Source organism: Oncorhynchus mykiss, chromosome 1 (assembly GCF_057628025.1).
Source record: "Oncorhynchus mykiss isolate SJ-2025 chromosome 1, ASM5762802v1, whole genome shotgun sequence".
Lineage (NCBI taxonomy): Eukaryota > Metazoa > Chordata > Actinopteri > Salmoniformes > Salmonidae > Oncorhynchus > Oncorhynchus mykiss.
In genome coordinates, this window is record NC_143022.1 from 4314627 (window position 1) to 4329813 (window position 15187).

Here is a 15187-nt window from a genome sequence, read left to right on the forward strand (position 1 = left end):
TAGCCAGATGTTGACTGACCCCCCAGTAGCCAGACAATGACTGACCCCCTAAGTAGCCAAACACTGACTGACAGCCACTACTCAGACACTGACTGAACCCCCAGTAGCCAGACAATGACTGACCCCCCCAGGAGCAATAAACTGACTGACCCCCCAGGAACCAGACACAGACTGGCCAGATGCTGACTGACCTTCAGTAGCCAGATGCTGACTGACCCCCCCAGTAGCCAAACACTGACTGACACCCCAGGAGCCATACACTGACTGACCCCCCAGGAGCCAGACACAGACTGGCCAGATGCTGACTGACCTTCAGTAGCCAGATGTTGACTGGACCCCAGTAGCCAGACAGCGACTGACCACCCCCAGTAGCCAGATGTTGACTGACCCCCCCAGTAGCCAGACGTTGACTAACCCCCCAGTAGCCAGATGCTTACTGACCCCCCAAGTAGCCAGATGTTGACTGACCCACAGTAGCCAGATGTTGACTGACCCCCCAAGTAGCCAGACACTGACTGATCCCTGCAGTAGCCAGACACTGACTGACCCCCCAAGTAGCCAAACACTGACTGACCCCCACTACTCAGACACTGACTGACCCCCCAGTAGCCAGACAATGACTGACCCCCCAGGAACCAGACACAGACTGGCCAGATGCTGACTGACCTTCAGTAGCCAGACACTGACTGGCCCCCCCAGTAGCCAGACACTGACTGACCCCCCAGTAGCCAGACGTTGACTGACCCCCCCCCCCAGTAACCAGACGTTGACTGACCCCCCAGTAGCCAGATGCTGACTGACCCCCCAGAAGCCAGACAATGACTGACCCCCCCCCCAGTAGCCAGACGCTGACTGACCCCCCAGTAGCCAGATGCTAACTGACTCCACCCAGTAGCCAGACACTGACTGATCCTCCCCCAGCGGCCAGACACTGACTGAGATCCCCCAGTAGCCAGACACTGACTGACCCCCCCCCCAGTAGCAAGACCCTGACTGACCCCCCCCTGTGGCCAGACAATGACTGACCCCCCCAGTAGCCCACTGTGTGTACAGACACTGATTGACCCCCCCCCCCCCCCCAGTAGCCAGACAATTACTGACCCCCCAGGAGCCATACACTGACTGACCCCCCCCCCCAGTAGCCAGACGCAGACTGACCCCCCAGTAGCCAGATGCTAACTGACCCCCACCCAGTAGCCAGACACTGACTGATCCTCCCCCAGTGGCCAGACACTGACTGAGATCCCCCAGTAGCCAGACACTGACCCCCCAGTAGCCAGACAATGACTGACCCCCCAGGAACCAGACACTGACTGATCCTCCCCCAGTGGCCAGACACTGACTGAGATCCCCCAGTAGCCAGACACTGACTGAGATCCCCCAGTAGCCAGACACTGACTGAGATCCCCCAGTAGCCAGACACTGACTGACCCCCCCCCCCCAGTAGCCAGACCCCCCCCTGTGACCCCCCCCTGTGACCCCCCCCTGTGGCCAGACAATGACTGACCCCCCCAGTAGCCCACTGTGTGTACAGACACTGACTGACCCCCCCCCCCAGTAGCCAGACATTTACTGACCCCCCAGGAGCCATACACTGACTGACCCCCCAGGAGCCAGATGCTGACTGACCTTTAGTAGCCAGATGTTGACTGGACCCCCAGTAGCCAGACAGCGACTGACCACCCCCAGTAGCCAGATGTTGACTGACCCACAGTAGCCAGATGTTGACTGACCCCCCAAGTAGCCAGACACTGACTGACCCCCCCCCAGTAGCCAGACACTGACTGACCCCCAAGTAGTCAAACACTGACTGACCCCCACTACTCAGACACTGACTGACCCCCCAGTAGCCAGACAATGACTGACCCCCCAGGAACCAGACACAGACTGGCCAGATGCTGACTGACCTTCAGTAGCCAGACACTGACTGACCCCCCCAGTAGCCAGACGTTGACTGACCCCCCCCAGTAGCCAGATGTTGACTGACCCCCCCAGTAACCAGACGTTGACTGACCACCCAGTAGCCAGATGCTTACTGACCACCCCAGTAGCCAGATGCTTACTGACCCCCCAAGTAGCCAGATGTTGACTGACCCACAGTAGCCAGATGTTGACTGACCCCCCAAGTAGCCAGACACTGACTGACCCCCCCAGTAGCCAGACACTGACTGACCCCCCAAGTAGCCAAACACTGACTGACCCCCACTACTCAGACACTGACTGACCCCCCAGTAGCCAGACAATGACTGACCCCCCAGGAACCAGACACAGACTGGCCAGATGCTGACTGACCTTCAGTAGCCAGACACTGACTGACCCCCCCAGTAGCCAGATGTTGACTGACCCCCCCCCCCCCCCCCAGTAACCAGACGTTGACTGACCCCCCCAGTAGCCAGATGCTGACTGACCCCCCCAGGAGCCATACACTGACTGACCCCCGACCAGTTGCCAGACGTTGACTGACCCCCCCCTCCCCGTAACCAGACGTTGACTGACCCCCCAGTAGCCAGATGCTGACTGACCTCCCAGTAGCCGGACAATGACTGACCCCCCCAGGAGCCATACACTGACTGACCCCCCCCCAGTAGCCAGACGCTGACTGACCCCCAGTAGCCAGACACTGACTGACCCCCACCCAGTAGCCAGACACTGACTGAGATCCCCCAGTAGCCAGACACTGACTGACCCCCCCCCCCCCCCCCCCCTCGTAGCCAGACCCTGACTGACCCCCCCCCCCCCCCCCCCCCGTGGCCAGACAATGACTGAATTGGTGTCATTTGGGTGTTCACAGTAACTGAATGACTTGAGATGATTGCTGCCGGCTAGATTGAGGTCAGGGGGCGGGAAATGAACCCAGCCCCCCCCCCCATTTCCTCTTGAGCTTATGGGGGACACTGATTTTGAAGTTGCAGGTAGGGCTACATTGACACCCAGAGAGAGCTGGTCTGACATCATAACCATGAATAAACCTATTTCCCTAACTGATGAGATGTAACTAGGGTGGAGTAGAGGAGCCTGTTAGGGACAAACTGAGCCAAGATAAGCTAGAGACAAGTTGGTCATCATAGATCAAGACATCAATCAGTCTATCTATTCAACATAACCTTTATTGGGATCATATTTTTTTACATTTTACTTAGTCCTCATCTGCAGAGAGAGAGAATGAGAGACATAATGAGAGAGAAATAGAGAGAGAATGAGAGAGAGAGAAAGAGAGAGAGAGAGAGAGCGAGAGAGAATGAGAGAGGATGACAGAGAGAGAGAAAGAGAGAGAAAGAGAGAGAGAGAGAGAGAGAGAGAGAGAGAGAGAGAAAAAAAATAGCCTACAGTGGAAGAGACTGCAGATACACAAGTTCTCCCCGACAGACACTGGGTGTGTCTCGTGCAATACACAGAATCATTTATCTGTCTCTTTTAAACCAAGCACAGCGCTTGAGACAATAACGCCACCAAATGTATATAACAACTGTAGCATACATAGCAATTATTAGGTTTTAATAATATTGTAAATTATTGTCAAACTGGACTGCAAAAACTCTGTGTTTCGCCCCTACTTTGCATAGAGTGCAATCAAAACAATAAATAACCCAAACAATGAAATGCATAAACATTTTATAATGAACATCTTATAATGAACATCTTATAATGAACATCTTATAATGAACATCTTACAATGAACAACATCAACTGATCTCTGGACTATTTGTGAGCGATATATCAAAAACCGAAACAAGCTTGTCATTTTCCTATAGAAAATATAGTCAATTCTCCGTCATATTAGTCTATTAGGTAAAACACATATATATAGTCAGGAAACCTTCACTTAGCCTGAGAACAGCCAGCAGGGCACATCATATACAAATAGAACACAACTTCTCCCAAAGCTTCTGAATGACTTACCACTTTGCTCTCCCAGAAAGACCAGTTTGAATTTTCTTAAAGGGTTCCCAAAGTCACTACCCACAGACATGTTTAAGGAGGGGGGGGGGTGAATTCCTAAAACGGGTCTGTTAATTAAAATGCTCTTTCCCAGCAGGTCCGGGTTTTGTGGTGCTGATGATGTTGGATGTGACACTGAAACGCGACGCCTTTAATCCGTTCCAACCTGCTCTCTCTTCCTCTCCCTCAGTGAGCGCTGCTGCACTGTGGAGGCTGCTGTTAGTTTTTTAATGCCGATCTGCGCCTGCGCGGCCTCTCCTCCCCCTCGCTCTCCGTCTGCCGCCCTGCCCTCTCTGCTCTGACGCATGACGTCATGCGAAGCGAGGAAAACCTTTCGTCTACTATTGTGCGCGACATCTTCGATTATTTATTCCGTTGAAGCCTACTGTGTCTCTAACCCTTTCACTAACTTTATTTACGCTCATGTGTACACACACAGAGAGAGAGAGAGAGACAGAGAGAGAGAGAGACAGAGAGAGAGAGACAGAGACAGAGACAGAGAGAGAGAGAGACAGACAGAGACAGAGAGACTCATTCTCTCCCCACACTCTCTTAACTTTTCCACCACAATGTAGTAACAATTGTACACTATAAAACAAACTATTTATTATTTTACATTAATCACATTAATTTGGTGTTGCATATAAGGCACATAGGTGAAGATAATCTAAATGTAGCATAATATTGCTAAGCTAAAAATCTATTTCAACAAGAGATCAATTACGTAAACAGTGTCATTGATATGTGATGCATAGCATATTACTGTATATTAAAGCTGATGTCATACGTTTATCATTTGTTGTGAAATTGTTAGGTTGGATTACTCGTTGGTTATTACCGCGCGGTCGGGAACTAGAAGCACAAGCATTTCGCATAAATGCCTCTGTGTAAGTGACGAACATATATAATTAATGTCGATATTAAGTTACCTTGAAACCTGAATGGAAAACATCCCTGGGTAAACAGCAAGTATACAGTTGATATACTAGTATACAGTTGATACACTAGTATACAGTTGATACACTAGTATACAGCACAGTACTCTCCGCTGAAAAGCACAGGCGGACCTCAGCGAGAAAAAAAACAACTTTAGATAACCAGCTAAGCCCACTGGGAGGAGTCATGAGAAACGCTTATATAGGAATAGGGCTGGCTGCACAGAGTTGAATCACGGTAGTCCCTCTGTTGTATTCAGACCCTGCATTAGCAGACCAGTTGAAAGGCACAGTGTACCTCAGAGTCTCGTCTCTCCTGCGAGACAGGTTAGATTGTAATAAAGTGGTGGATTGGATTAGCACAGTGAGACGGGAGGGAGGGGTAAACTGGTCCTCAGTGACCAGTCTCTATCGTGTGGGAGGGAGGGGTATAGTGGTCCTCAGTGGCCAGTCTCTATCGTGTGGGAGGGAGGGAGGGGTATAGTGGTCCTCAGTGGCCAGTCTCTATCGTGTGGGAGGGAGGGGTATAGTGGTCCTCAGTGGCCAGTCTCTATCGTGTGAGACGGGAGGGAGGGGTATAGTGGTCCTCAGTGGCCAGTCTCTATCGTGTGGGAGGGAGGGAGGGGTATAGTGGTCCTCAGTGACCAGTCTCTATCGTGTGGGAGGGAGGGGTATAGTGGTCCTCAGTGGCCAGTCCCTATCGTGTGGGAGGGAGGGAGGGGTATAGTGGTCCTCAGTGGCCAGTCTCTATCGTGTGGGAGGGAGGGGTATAGTGGTCCTCAGTGGCCAGTCTCTATCGTGTGAGACGGGAGGGAGGGGTATAGTGGTCCTCAGTGGCCAGTCTCTATCGTGTGGGAGGGAGGGAGGGGTATAGTGGTCCTCAGTGACCAGTCTCTATCGTGTGGGAGGGAGGGGTATAGTGGTCCTCAGTGGCCAGTCCCTATCGTGTGGGAGGGAGAGAGGGGTATAGTGGTCCTCAGTGGCCAGTCTCTATCGTGTGGGAGGGAGGGAGGGGTATAGTGGTCCTCAGTGACCAGTCTCTATCGTGTGGGAGGGAGGGGTATAGTGGTCCTCAGTGGCCAGTCCCTATCGTGTGGGAGGGAGAGAGGGGTATAGTGGTCCTCAGTGGCCAGTCTCTATCGTGTGGGAGGGAGGGGTAAGTGGTCCTCAGTGGCCAGTCTCTATCGTGTGGGAGGGAGGGGTATAGTGGTCCTCAGTGGCCAGTCTCTATCGTGTGGGAGGGAGGGGTATAGTGGTCCTCAGTGGCTAGTCTCTATCGTGTGGGAGGGAGGGGTATAGTGGTCCTCAGTGGCCAGTCTCTATCGTGTGGGAGGGAGGGGTATAGTGGTCCTCAGTGGCCAGTCTCTATCGTGTGGGAGGGAGGGGTAAAGAGGTCCTCAGTGGCCAGTCTCTATCGTGTGGGAGGGAGGGGTAAAGAGGTCCTCAGTGGCCAGTCTCTATCGTGTGGGAGGGAGGGAGGGGTATAGTGGTCCTCAGTGGCCAGTCTCTATCGTGTGGGAGGGAGGGAGGGGGCAGGAAGGAAGGAGTTAAGGAGCCCAGCGGGCAGTCGTATCCCAGGATCACAGTGGTCCATCAGGCCGTTTTTCCAGGTTGTACTCCCTGGTCCTCTGGACCTTCCATCCAGCCAGCCCCAGCAGGAAGATCCCCATCACCTTGAAGCCCACCTGCAGACCCAGGTATCTGCAGAGATACATCAATCATTCACTGAATCAACCAACAAATCAAATCAGTCAACCAATACAGTCAACCAATCATTATCACTTGTATGAACGAGGCATACAATCAATCAATACAGTCAACCAATACAGTCAACCAATACAGTCAACCAATCATTATCACTTGTATGAACGAGGCATACAATCAATCAATACAGTCAACCAATACAGTCAACCAATACATTCAACCAATCATTATCGCTTGTATAAACGAGGCCATAACCAATAGTAGTACGAGACCTTCTTCCTCACCTGTTCCTCAGGGTGTTATTGTCATAGTAACCACAGCCCAGCTGGTTGCCACAGGCATGTTTCCACCAAATACAGGAGCTGTCGATGGTCATGCCGAACAGGGCTGGGGCTGGTAACCAGGCTAGAATAGAGGAGGATCACACAATACATAACATTATATACAGGAGCTGAGGATGGTCATGCCGAACAGGGCTGAGGCTGGTAACCAGGCTAGAATAGAGGAGGATCACACAATACATAACATTATATACAGGAGCTGTCGATGGTCATGCCGAACAGGGCTGGGGCTGGTAACCAGGCTAGAATAGAGGAGAATCACACAATACATAACATTATATACAGGAGCTGAGGATGGCCATGCTGAACAGGGCTGGTAACCAGGCTAGAATAGAGGAGAATCACACAATACATAACATTATATACAGGAGCTGTCGATGGTCATGCCGAACAGGGCTGGGGCTGGTAACCAGGCTAGAATAGAGGAGGATCACACAATACATAACATTATATACAGGAGCTGAGGATGGCCATGCTGAACAGGGCTGGTAACCAGGCTAGAATAGAGGAGAATCACACAATACATAACATTATATACAGGAGCTGTCGATGGTCATGCCGAACAGGGCTGGGGCTGGTAACCAGGCTAGAATAGAGGAGAATCACACAATACATAACATTATATACAGGAGCTGTCAATGGTCATGCTGAACAGGGCTGGTAACCAGGCTAGAATAGAGGAGGATCACACAATACATAACATTATATACAGGAGCTGAGGATGGCCATGCTGAACAGGGCTGGGGCTGGTAACCAGGCTAGAATAGAAAAGCAACCACAGACCACGTGTATGGTGTCATGTTTCCGAGCAGTTTACTGATGTCAACGATGTGAACAGAGGGCCCCATGGTGGCTGTGGGGTTATGGTATGGGCAGGCATAGGTCAGGCTGTTGGAGCTTGGAACACAAGCATTTCACTACACCCACAATAACATCTGCTAAATATGTGTATGTGACCAAAACAATGTGATTTGATAAGCTACGAACAACAAACCCAATTGCAATTTATCGATGGCAATTTGAATACACAGAGATACCGTGATGAGATCCTGAGGCCCATTGTCGTGCCATTCATCCACCGCCATCACCTCATGTTTCAGCATGATAATGCACGACTCCATGTCGCAAGGATCTGTACACAATTCATGGAAGGTGAAAATGTCCCAGTTCTTCCATGGCCTGCATACTCACCAGACAAGTCACCCATTGAGCATGTTTGGGATGCTCTGGGCATGTACGACAGCGCTTCGTACAGCCATTGAAGAGGAGTGGGACAACATTCCACAGGACACATTCAACTCTATGTGAAGGAGATGTTGCACTGCATGAGGAAAACTGTGGTTTTTCTGATCCATGACCCTACTTCTTCTTTCTTCTTCTAAGGAATCTGTGACCAACAGATGTATATCTGTATTCCCAGTCATGTGAAATCCATAGATTAGGGCCTAATGAATTCATTTCAATTGTCTGATTTTCTTATATTTACTGTAACTCAGTCAAAATCTTTTGTAATTGTTGCAAGTTGAATTTATATTTTTGTTCAGTGTAAATAATAATATTATATACAAGAGGTGTGGATGGCCAAGCTGAACAGGGCTGGTAACCATAACACTTTTAAATTGTCAACATTGACCTTGTTCGTAGAGAAAGGAGAGGATCAGATATCAATCACAACTCTTATTCAAAACACTTTTTTTGCAGCAGCAGCAGGAAGATATGGGGATCTCGGTATGGTTCAGCTGTCGTCCACTAGAGGGCACTCTAACACTAAATTGATGCATATTATTATATTCCATTGTGTGTTGTTTCAACAACATCCGTCTTTATGAAGTATACGTCTTAAGAGGAAACTTACCAAGCACTCTCATGAGCAGAAACTGGACTCCGATGGCAAAAGATTTCTCTTCATGGGGAACAGTTCTGAAACAATTCAAGCGAAGACAACACAAAAAGTTGGTTTATAACGTCGTACTGAATAGTCCTGTTCAATATCTTGTTTAAATTACATTAAACTATAATATATACAATGCATTTGGAAAATATTTAGACTGCTTGACTTTTTCCACATTTTGTTATGTTACAGCCTTATTTTAAAATGGATTACACTGTTTTTTCTTCTCATCAATCTACACACAATACCCCATAATGACATCACAATACCCCATAATGACATCACAATACCCCATAATGACATCACAGTACCCCATAATGACATCACAATACCCCATAATGACATCACAATACTCCATAATGACATCACAATACCCCATAATGACATCACAATACCCCATAATGACATCACAATACCCCATAATGACATCACAATACCCCATAATGACATCACAATACTCCATAATGACATGACAATACTCCATAAGGAAGGAAAAACAAGTTTTAGACATTTTTGCCAATTTATATTTAAAAAAAAAACAGAAATATCATATTTATTCAGACCCTTTATTCAGTACTTTGTTGAAACACCTTTTGGCAGCAATTACAGCCTCGAGTCTTCTTGGGTATGACCCTACAAGCTTGGCACACCTGTATTTGCGGAGTTTCTCCCATTGGTTTCTGCAGATCCTCTTAAGCTCTGTCAAGTTGTATAGAGAGCAGTTATTTTCAGGTCTCTCCAGAGATGTTTGATTGGGTTCAAGTCCGGGCTCTGGCTGGGCCACTTGTCCCAAAGTCACTCCTGAATTGTCCCGAATTGTCCCGAAGTCACTCCTGCTTTGTCCCGAATTGTCCCGAAGTCACTCCTGAATTGTCCCGAATTGTCCCAAAGTCACTCCTGCTTTGTCTTGGCTGTGTTCTTAGGGTCATTGTTTTGCTGGAAGGTGGACCATTGCCACAGTCTCAGAACCTGCTCCAAAGAGCTCAGGACTTCATCAAGGATCTCTCTGTATTTTGCTCCGTTCATCGTTCCCTTGATCTGAAGTCCCTGCGGCTGAAAAACGTCCCCACAGCATGATGCTGCCACCACCATGCTTCACCGTAAGGATGGTGCCAGGTTTCCTCCAGACGTGACTCTTGGCATTCAGGCCAAAGTGTTCAAGCTCGGTTCATCAGAATAGAGAAACTTGTTCCTCATGGTCTGAGAGTCTTTAGGTGCCTTTTGGCAAACTCCAAGCGGGCTGTCATTTACTGAGGAGTGGCTTCCATCTGACCACTCAACCATAAAGGCCTGATTGGTGGAGTGCTGCAGAGATGGTTGTCCTTCTGGAAGGTTCTCCCATCTCCACAGACAAACTCTGGAAATCTGTCAGAGTTACCCCCGGGTTCTTGGTCACCTCCCTGACCAAGGCCCTTCTCCCCCGATTGCTCAGTTTGGCCGGACGGCCAGCTCTAGGAATAGTCTTGGTGGTTCCAAACCTTCTCGAGGCCATTGTCTTCTTGGGGACCTTCAATGCTGCAGACATTTTTTGGTACCCTTCCCCAGATCTGTGCCTCGACACCATCCTGTCTCGGAGCTCTACGGACAATTCCTTTAACCTCATGGCTTGGTTGTTGCTCTGACATGCACTATCAACTGTGGGACCTTATATAGACAGGTGTGTGCCTTTCCAAATCATGTCCAATCAATTGAATTTACCACAGGTGGACTACAATCAAGTTGTATATACTTCAAGTTGAATCAATGGAAACAGGATGCACCTGAGCTCAATTTTGAGTCTCATAGTTTTTGTTTTTGGTACCAGTGGGACTAGAGAGAAATATTAGTTTTACCAGTGACAGAAATGAGTGCACCTCTCTGTTTGCATCAATCTGCTTCCTCGTCAATGATTCAGTCCTGTCTACCTGAAAGTCTCAGTTAAACCTGACCACGGTCTTTAACAGTCTCTCTCCCCCCCAGAGTCTTAAGGAAGGGCTCACTGCCGAGCAGCGACTCCACCTGTTTGACAAAGACACGAAGGAGTTCTGACTGAGTCGCACCGCTCCAGCCACCTTGCAGCATGTTTAAAAAGGCCACTATATTTTACCTCTGTAATTACTTATTTAGAAACACACTGGTCACCACACACACACATGTCTGAATACTGATGTAAATAAGGTTTTTCATTTTTTAAATTTATTTTTATTAAATGTGCAAAAATTCTAAAAACCTGTTTTCGCTTTGTCATTATATTGTATTGTGTGTAGATTGATGATACTTTTTAAAACATTTAATACATTCTAGAATAAGGCTGTAATGTTACAAAATGTGGAAAAAGTCAAGGGGTCGGAAAACTTTCCAAACACACTTGTATATGTTATTTATCCTAGGTCCATCATTTAGAATGGGCTGTGTGTTAGAGACATTACCTGAGGACCATCATATAGATGGGATTGTGTGTTAGAGAGGCGATCATCGCGGCCAGAGAGATGAGGAACATGACAGGAAGCAGGAAGTGAGGACATTGGTTGGGGCAGGGGCCGGGGCGGGCAGTACCCCCACCACTACCCTGGCTGTGAGCTGTACAGATACAGTCTGTGTACTCCTAAAGCAGGAGAACGAAGAAGACACCGGTTTCATTATATAAAAGATACAGTGCCTTGCGAAAGTATTCGGCCCCTTGAACTTTGCGACCTTTTGCCACATTTCAGGCTTCAAACATAAAGATATAAAACTGTATTTTTTTGTGAAGAATCAACAACAAGTGGGACACAATCATGAAGTGGAACGACATTTATTGGATATTTCAAACTTTTTTAACAAATCAAAAACTGAAAAATTGGGCATGCAAAATTATTCAGCCCCTTTACTTTCAGTGCAGCAAACTCTCTCCAGAAGTTCAGTGAGGATCTCTGAATGATCCAATGTTGACCTAAATGACTAATGATGATAAATACAATCCACCTGTGTGTAATCAAGTCTCCGTATAAATGCACCTGCACTGTGATAGTCTCAGAGGTCCGTTAAAAGCGCAGAGAGCATCATGAAGAACAAGGAACACACCAGGCAGGTCCGAGATACTGTTGTGAAGAAGTTTAAAGCCGGATTTGGATACAAAAAGATTTCCCAAGCTTTAAACATCCCAAGGAGCACTGTGCAAGCGATAATATTGAAATGGAAGGAGTATCAGACCACTGCAAATCTACCAAGACCTGGCCGTCCCTCTAAACTTTCAGCTCATACAAGGAGAAGACTGATCAGAGATGCAGCCAAGAGGCCCATGATCACTCTGGATGAACTGCAGGACAACAATCAGTCGTATATTGCACAAATCTGGCCTTTATGGAAGAGTGGCAAGAAGAAAGCCATTTCTTAAAGATATCCATAAAAAGTGTCGTTTAAAGTTTGCCACAAGCCACCTGGGAGACACACCAAACATGTGGAAGAAGGTGCTCTGGTCAGATGAAACCAAAATTGAACTTTTTGGCAACAATGCAAAACGGTATGTTTGGCGTAAAAGCAACACAGCTGAACACACCATCCCCACTGTCAAACATGGTGGTGGCAGCATCATGGTTTGGGCCTGCTTTTCTTCAGCGGGGACAGGGAAGATGGTTAAAATTGATGGGAAGATGGATGGAGCCAAATACAGGACCATTCTGGAGGAAAACCTGATGGAGTCTGCAAAAGACCTGAGACTGGGACGGAGATTTGTCTTCCAACAAGACAATGATCCAAAACATAAAGCAAAATCTACAATGGAATGGTTCAAAAATAAACATATCCAGGTGTTAGAATGGCCAAGTCAAAGTCCAGACCTGAATCCAATCGAGAATCTGTGGAAAGAACTGAAAACTGCTGTTCACAAATGCTCTCCATCCAACCTCACTGAGCTCGAGCTGTTTTGCAAGGAGGAATGGGAAAAAATGTCAGTCTCTCGATGTGCAAAACTGATAGAGACATACCCCAAGCGACTTACAGCTGTAATCGCAGCAAAAGGTGGCGCTACAAAGTATTAACTTAAGGGGGCTGAATAATTTTGCACGCCCAATTTTTCAGTTTTTGATTTGTTAAAAAAGTTTGAAATATCCAATAAATGTCGTTCCACTTCATGATTGTGTCCCACTTGTTGTTGATTCTTCACAAAAAAATACAGTTTTATATCTTTATGTTTGAAGCCTGAAATGTGGCAAAAGGTCGCAAAGTTCAAGGGGGCCGAATACTTTCGCAAGGCACTGTATATCCAATACATTATAAAAGAAAATGGAGAGATCCTTGTTTTTGTTTGTTAAGACAAAGACAAAATGGTGAATGATTGATATCCTATATTGACTTGAACATACTGTATACTTTCCTCAATTAGTATTTACAACATGAGCTAGCTCTGCTGGGCTCAGCTCAGTACAACTCTGCTCTGCTAGGCTCAGTACAACTCCGCTCTGCTAGGCTCAGCTCAGTACAACTCCGCTCTGCTGGGCTCAGCTCAGTACAACTCTGCTCTGCTAGGCTCAGCTCAGTACAACTCCGCTCTGCTAGGCTCAGCTCAGTACAACTCCGCTCTGCTAGGCTCAGTTCAGGTCAACTCCGCTCTGCTAGGCTCAGCTCAGTTCAACTCTGCTCTGCTAGGCTCAGTTCAGGTCCGCTCTGCTAGGCTCAGCTCAGTTCAACTCCGCTCTGCTAGGCTCAGTACAACCCCGCTCTGCTAGGCTCAGGTCAGTACAACTCCGCTCTGCTAGGCTCAGTTCAGGTCAACTCCGCTCTGCTATGCTCAGCTCAGTTCAACTCTGCTCTGCTAGGCTCAGTTCAGGTCAACTCCGCTCTGCTAGGCTCAGCTCAGTTCAACTCCGCTCTGCTAGGCTCAGTACAACTCCGCTCTGCTCTGCTAGGCTCAGTTCAGGTCAACTCCGCTCTGCTAGGCTCAGCTCAGTTCAACTCCGCTCTGCTAGGCTCAGCTCAGTTCAACTCCGCTCTGCTAGGCTCAGTACAACTCCGCTCTGCTCTGCTAGGCTCAGCTCAACTCCGCTCGGCTCAACTCAGTATATTCACCATGCATGGGGGGGGGGTTACCATATACACTACGTCAATATGACCTCAACTCTATTAGCCCGCTAAACAGTCATCCTGGTAATGGATGGCTTAGTGGCTGACATGGTTTTGAAACACTTAAAACACTTCCCCTGTGTCCCAGGGCTGATTACCCTCTGATTAGGCTAGTGGTTTAAGCGTTGGACTAGAGACCGAAAGGTTGCTAGATCGAATCCCCGAGCTGACAAGGTACAACTCTGTCGTTCTGCCCCGGAACAAGGCAGTTAACCTACTGTTCCCCTGTAGGCCGTCATTGTAAATAAGAATTTGTTCTTAACTGACTTGCCTAGTTAAATAAAGGTAAAAATAAAATAAAAAATTAGAGATGGATAGGACTGGCCCATTGACTGTGAACCATCCATGTTGTGCAATTGTAGGTTCAGGCTGCAGTACTAGGTCTGACTGGCTGCCCTACTGACCTATAACAGATGTGGTTTTACACTTTGTTCAATTATACCATTCTCTACCGTATTCCTAACTTCACTGACTACCCAGAACGCACCAGAACTCTGAATTTGTTGTTGGGGTCTTTGGTGTAGTCTTTGCAACCTGCATGGCAGGGAGACAGGTACTCAGTGTTGTCAGATCCACACACTGGGTTGAAGGCGTTAGCGGGGCAGGAGCAGTTGGAATAACAATTGGCCAGAGACCTGATGAGAAGAGAGAAGATGATTAGAGATGTTTAAAGAAGGATGTTGGTATAACAATAGACACGTAAAAAAAATGTTACACTATTTTGCACGAAATGTATTGTGCTCGGACATTGTCTTTTCACACTGCCCTTTCTAGCAGGGTTTAGCAGCTATGGTGAAATCATAACAAGCTCAGTACAACTCCGCTCTGCTCAGGTCAGTACAACTCCGCTCTGCTAGGCTCAGGTCAGTACAACTCCGCTCTGCTAGGCTCAGTACAACTCCGCTCTGCTAGGCTCAGGTCAGTACAACTCTGCTCTGCTAGGCTCAGTACAACTCTGCTCTGCTAGGCTCAGGTCAGTACAACTCTGCTCTGCTAGGCTCAGTACAACTCCGCTCTGCTAGGCTCAGGTCAGTACAACTCTGCTCTGCTAGGCTCAGTACAACTCCGCTCTGCTAGGCTCAGCTCAGGTCAACTCCGCTCTGCTAGGCTCAGCTCAGGTCAACTCCGCTCTGCTAGGCTCAGGTCAGTACAACTCTGCTCTGCTAGGCTGAGTACAACTCCGCTCTGCTGGGCTCAGGTCAGTACAACTCCGCTCTGCTAGGCTCAGGTCAGTACAACTCCGCTCTGCTAGGCTCAGGTCAGTACAACTCCGCTCTGCTAGTCTCAGTTCAGGTCAA

The 15187-nt window shown here is 48.0% G+C and overlaps 2 protein-coding genes across 5 annotated transcripts in view; both read right to left on the reverse strand.

Annotated features, from left to right (window-relative positions):
• LOC110524898 (ras-related protein Rab-6B) overlaps positions 1–5012 on the reverse strand; it is a 178433-nt gene extending 173421 nt beyond the window's left edge. The window contains exon 1 of one of the 4 annotated variants that reach the window (XM_090233558.1): positions 4869–4988. Coding sequence is in view for 2 of the 4 variants with exons in the window: in XM_036982647.2 (XP_036838542.1) it covers positions 3901–3970 (70 nt within the window). In the remaining 2 variants the exon portion in view is untranslated. Of the gene's footprint in view, positions 1–3900; positions 4172–4868 lie in introns of those variants that run through there. The other 3 variants (XM_036982647.2, XM_036982599.2, XM_090233598.1) reach the window with 3 other exon arrangements.
• Positions 4869–15187, reverse strand: part of LOC110524598 (solute carrier organic anion transporter family member 2A1) — a 69332-nt gene continuing 59013 nt past the window's right edge. Inside the window, exons 9-13 of the mRNA XM_090233748.1 lie at positions 14377–14524; positions 11219–11394; positions 8775–8839; positions 6863–6983; positions 4869–6575 (exon numbers count right to left, since the gene is read on the reverse strand). Of these exons, the coding sequence (XP_090089874.1) occupies positions 6455–6575; positions 6863–6983; positions 8775–8839; positions 11219–11394; positions 14377–14524 (631 nt within the window). The 3' untranslated portion in view covers positions 4869–6454. The remainder of the gene's footprint in view (positions 6576–6862; positions 6984–8774; positions 8840–11218; positions 11395–14376; positions 14525–15187) is intronic.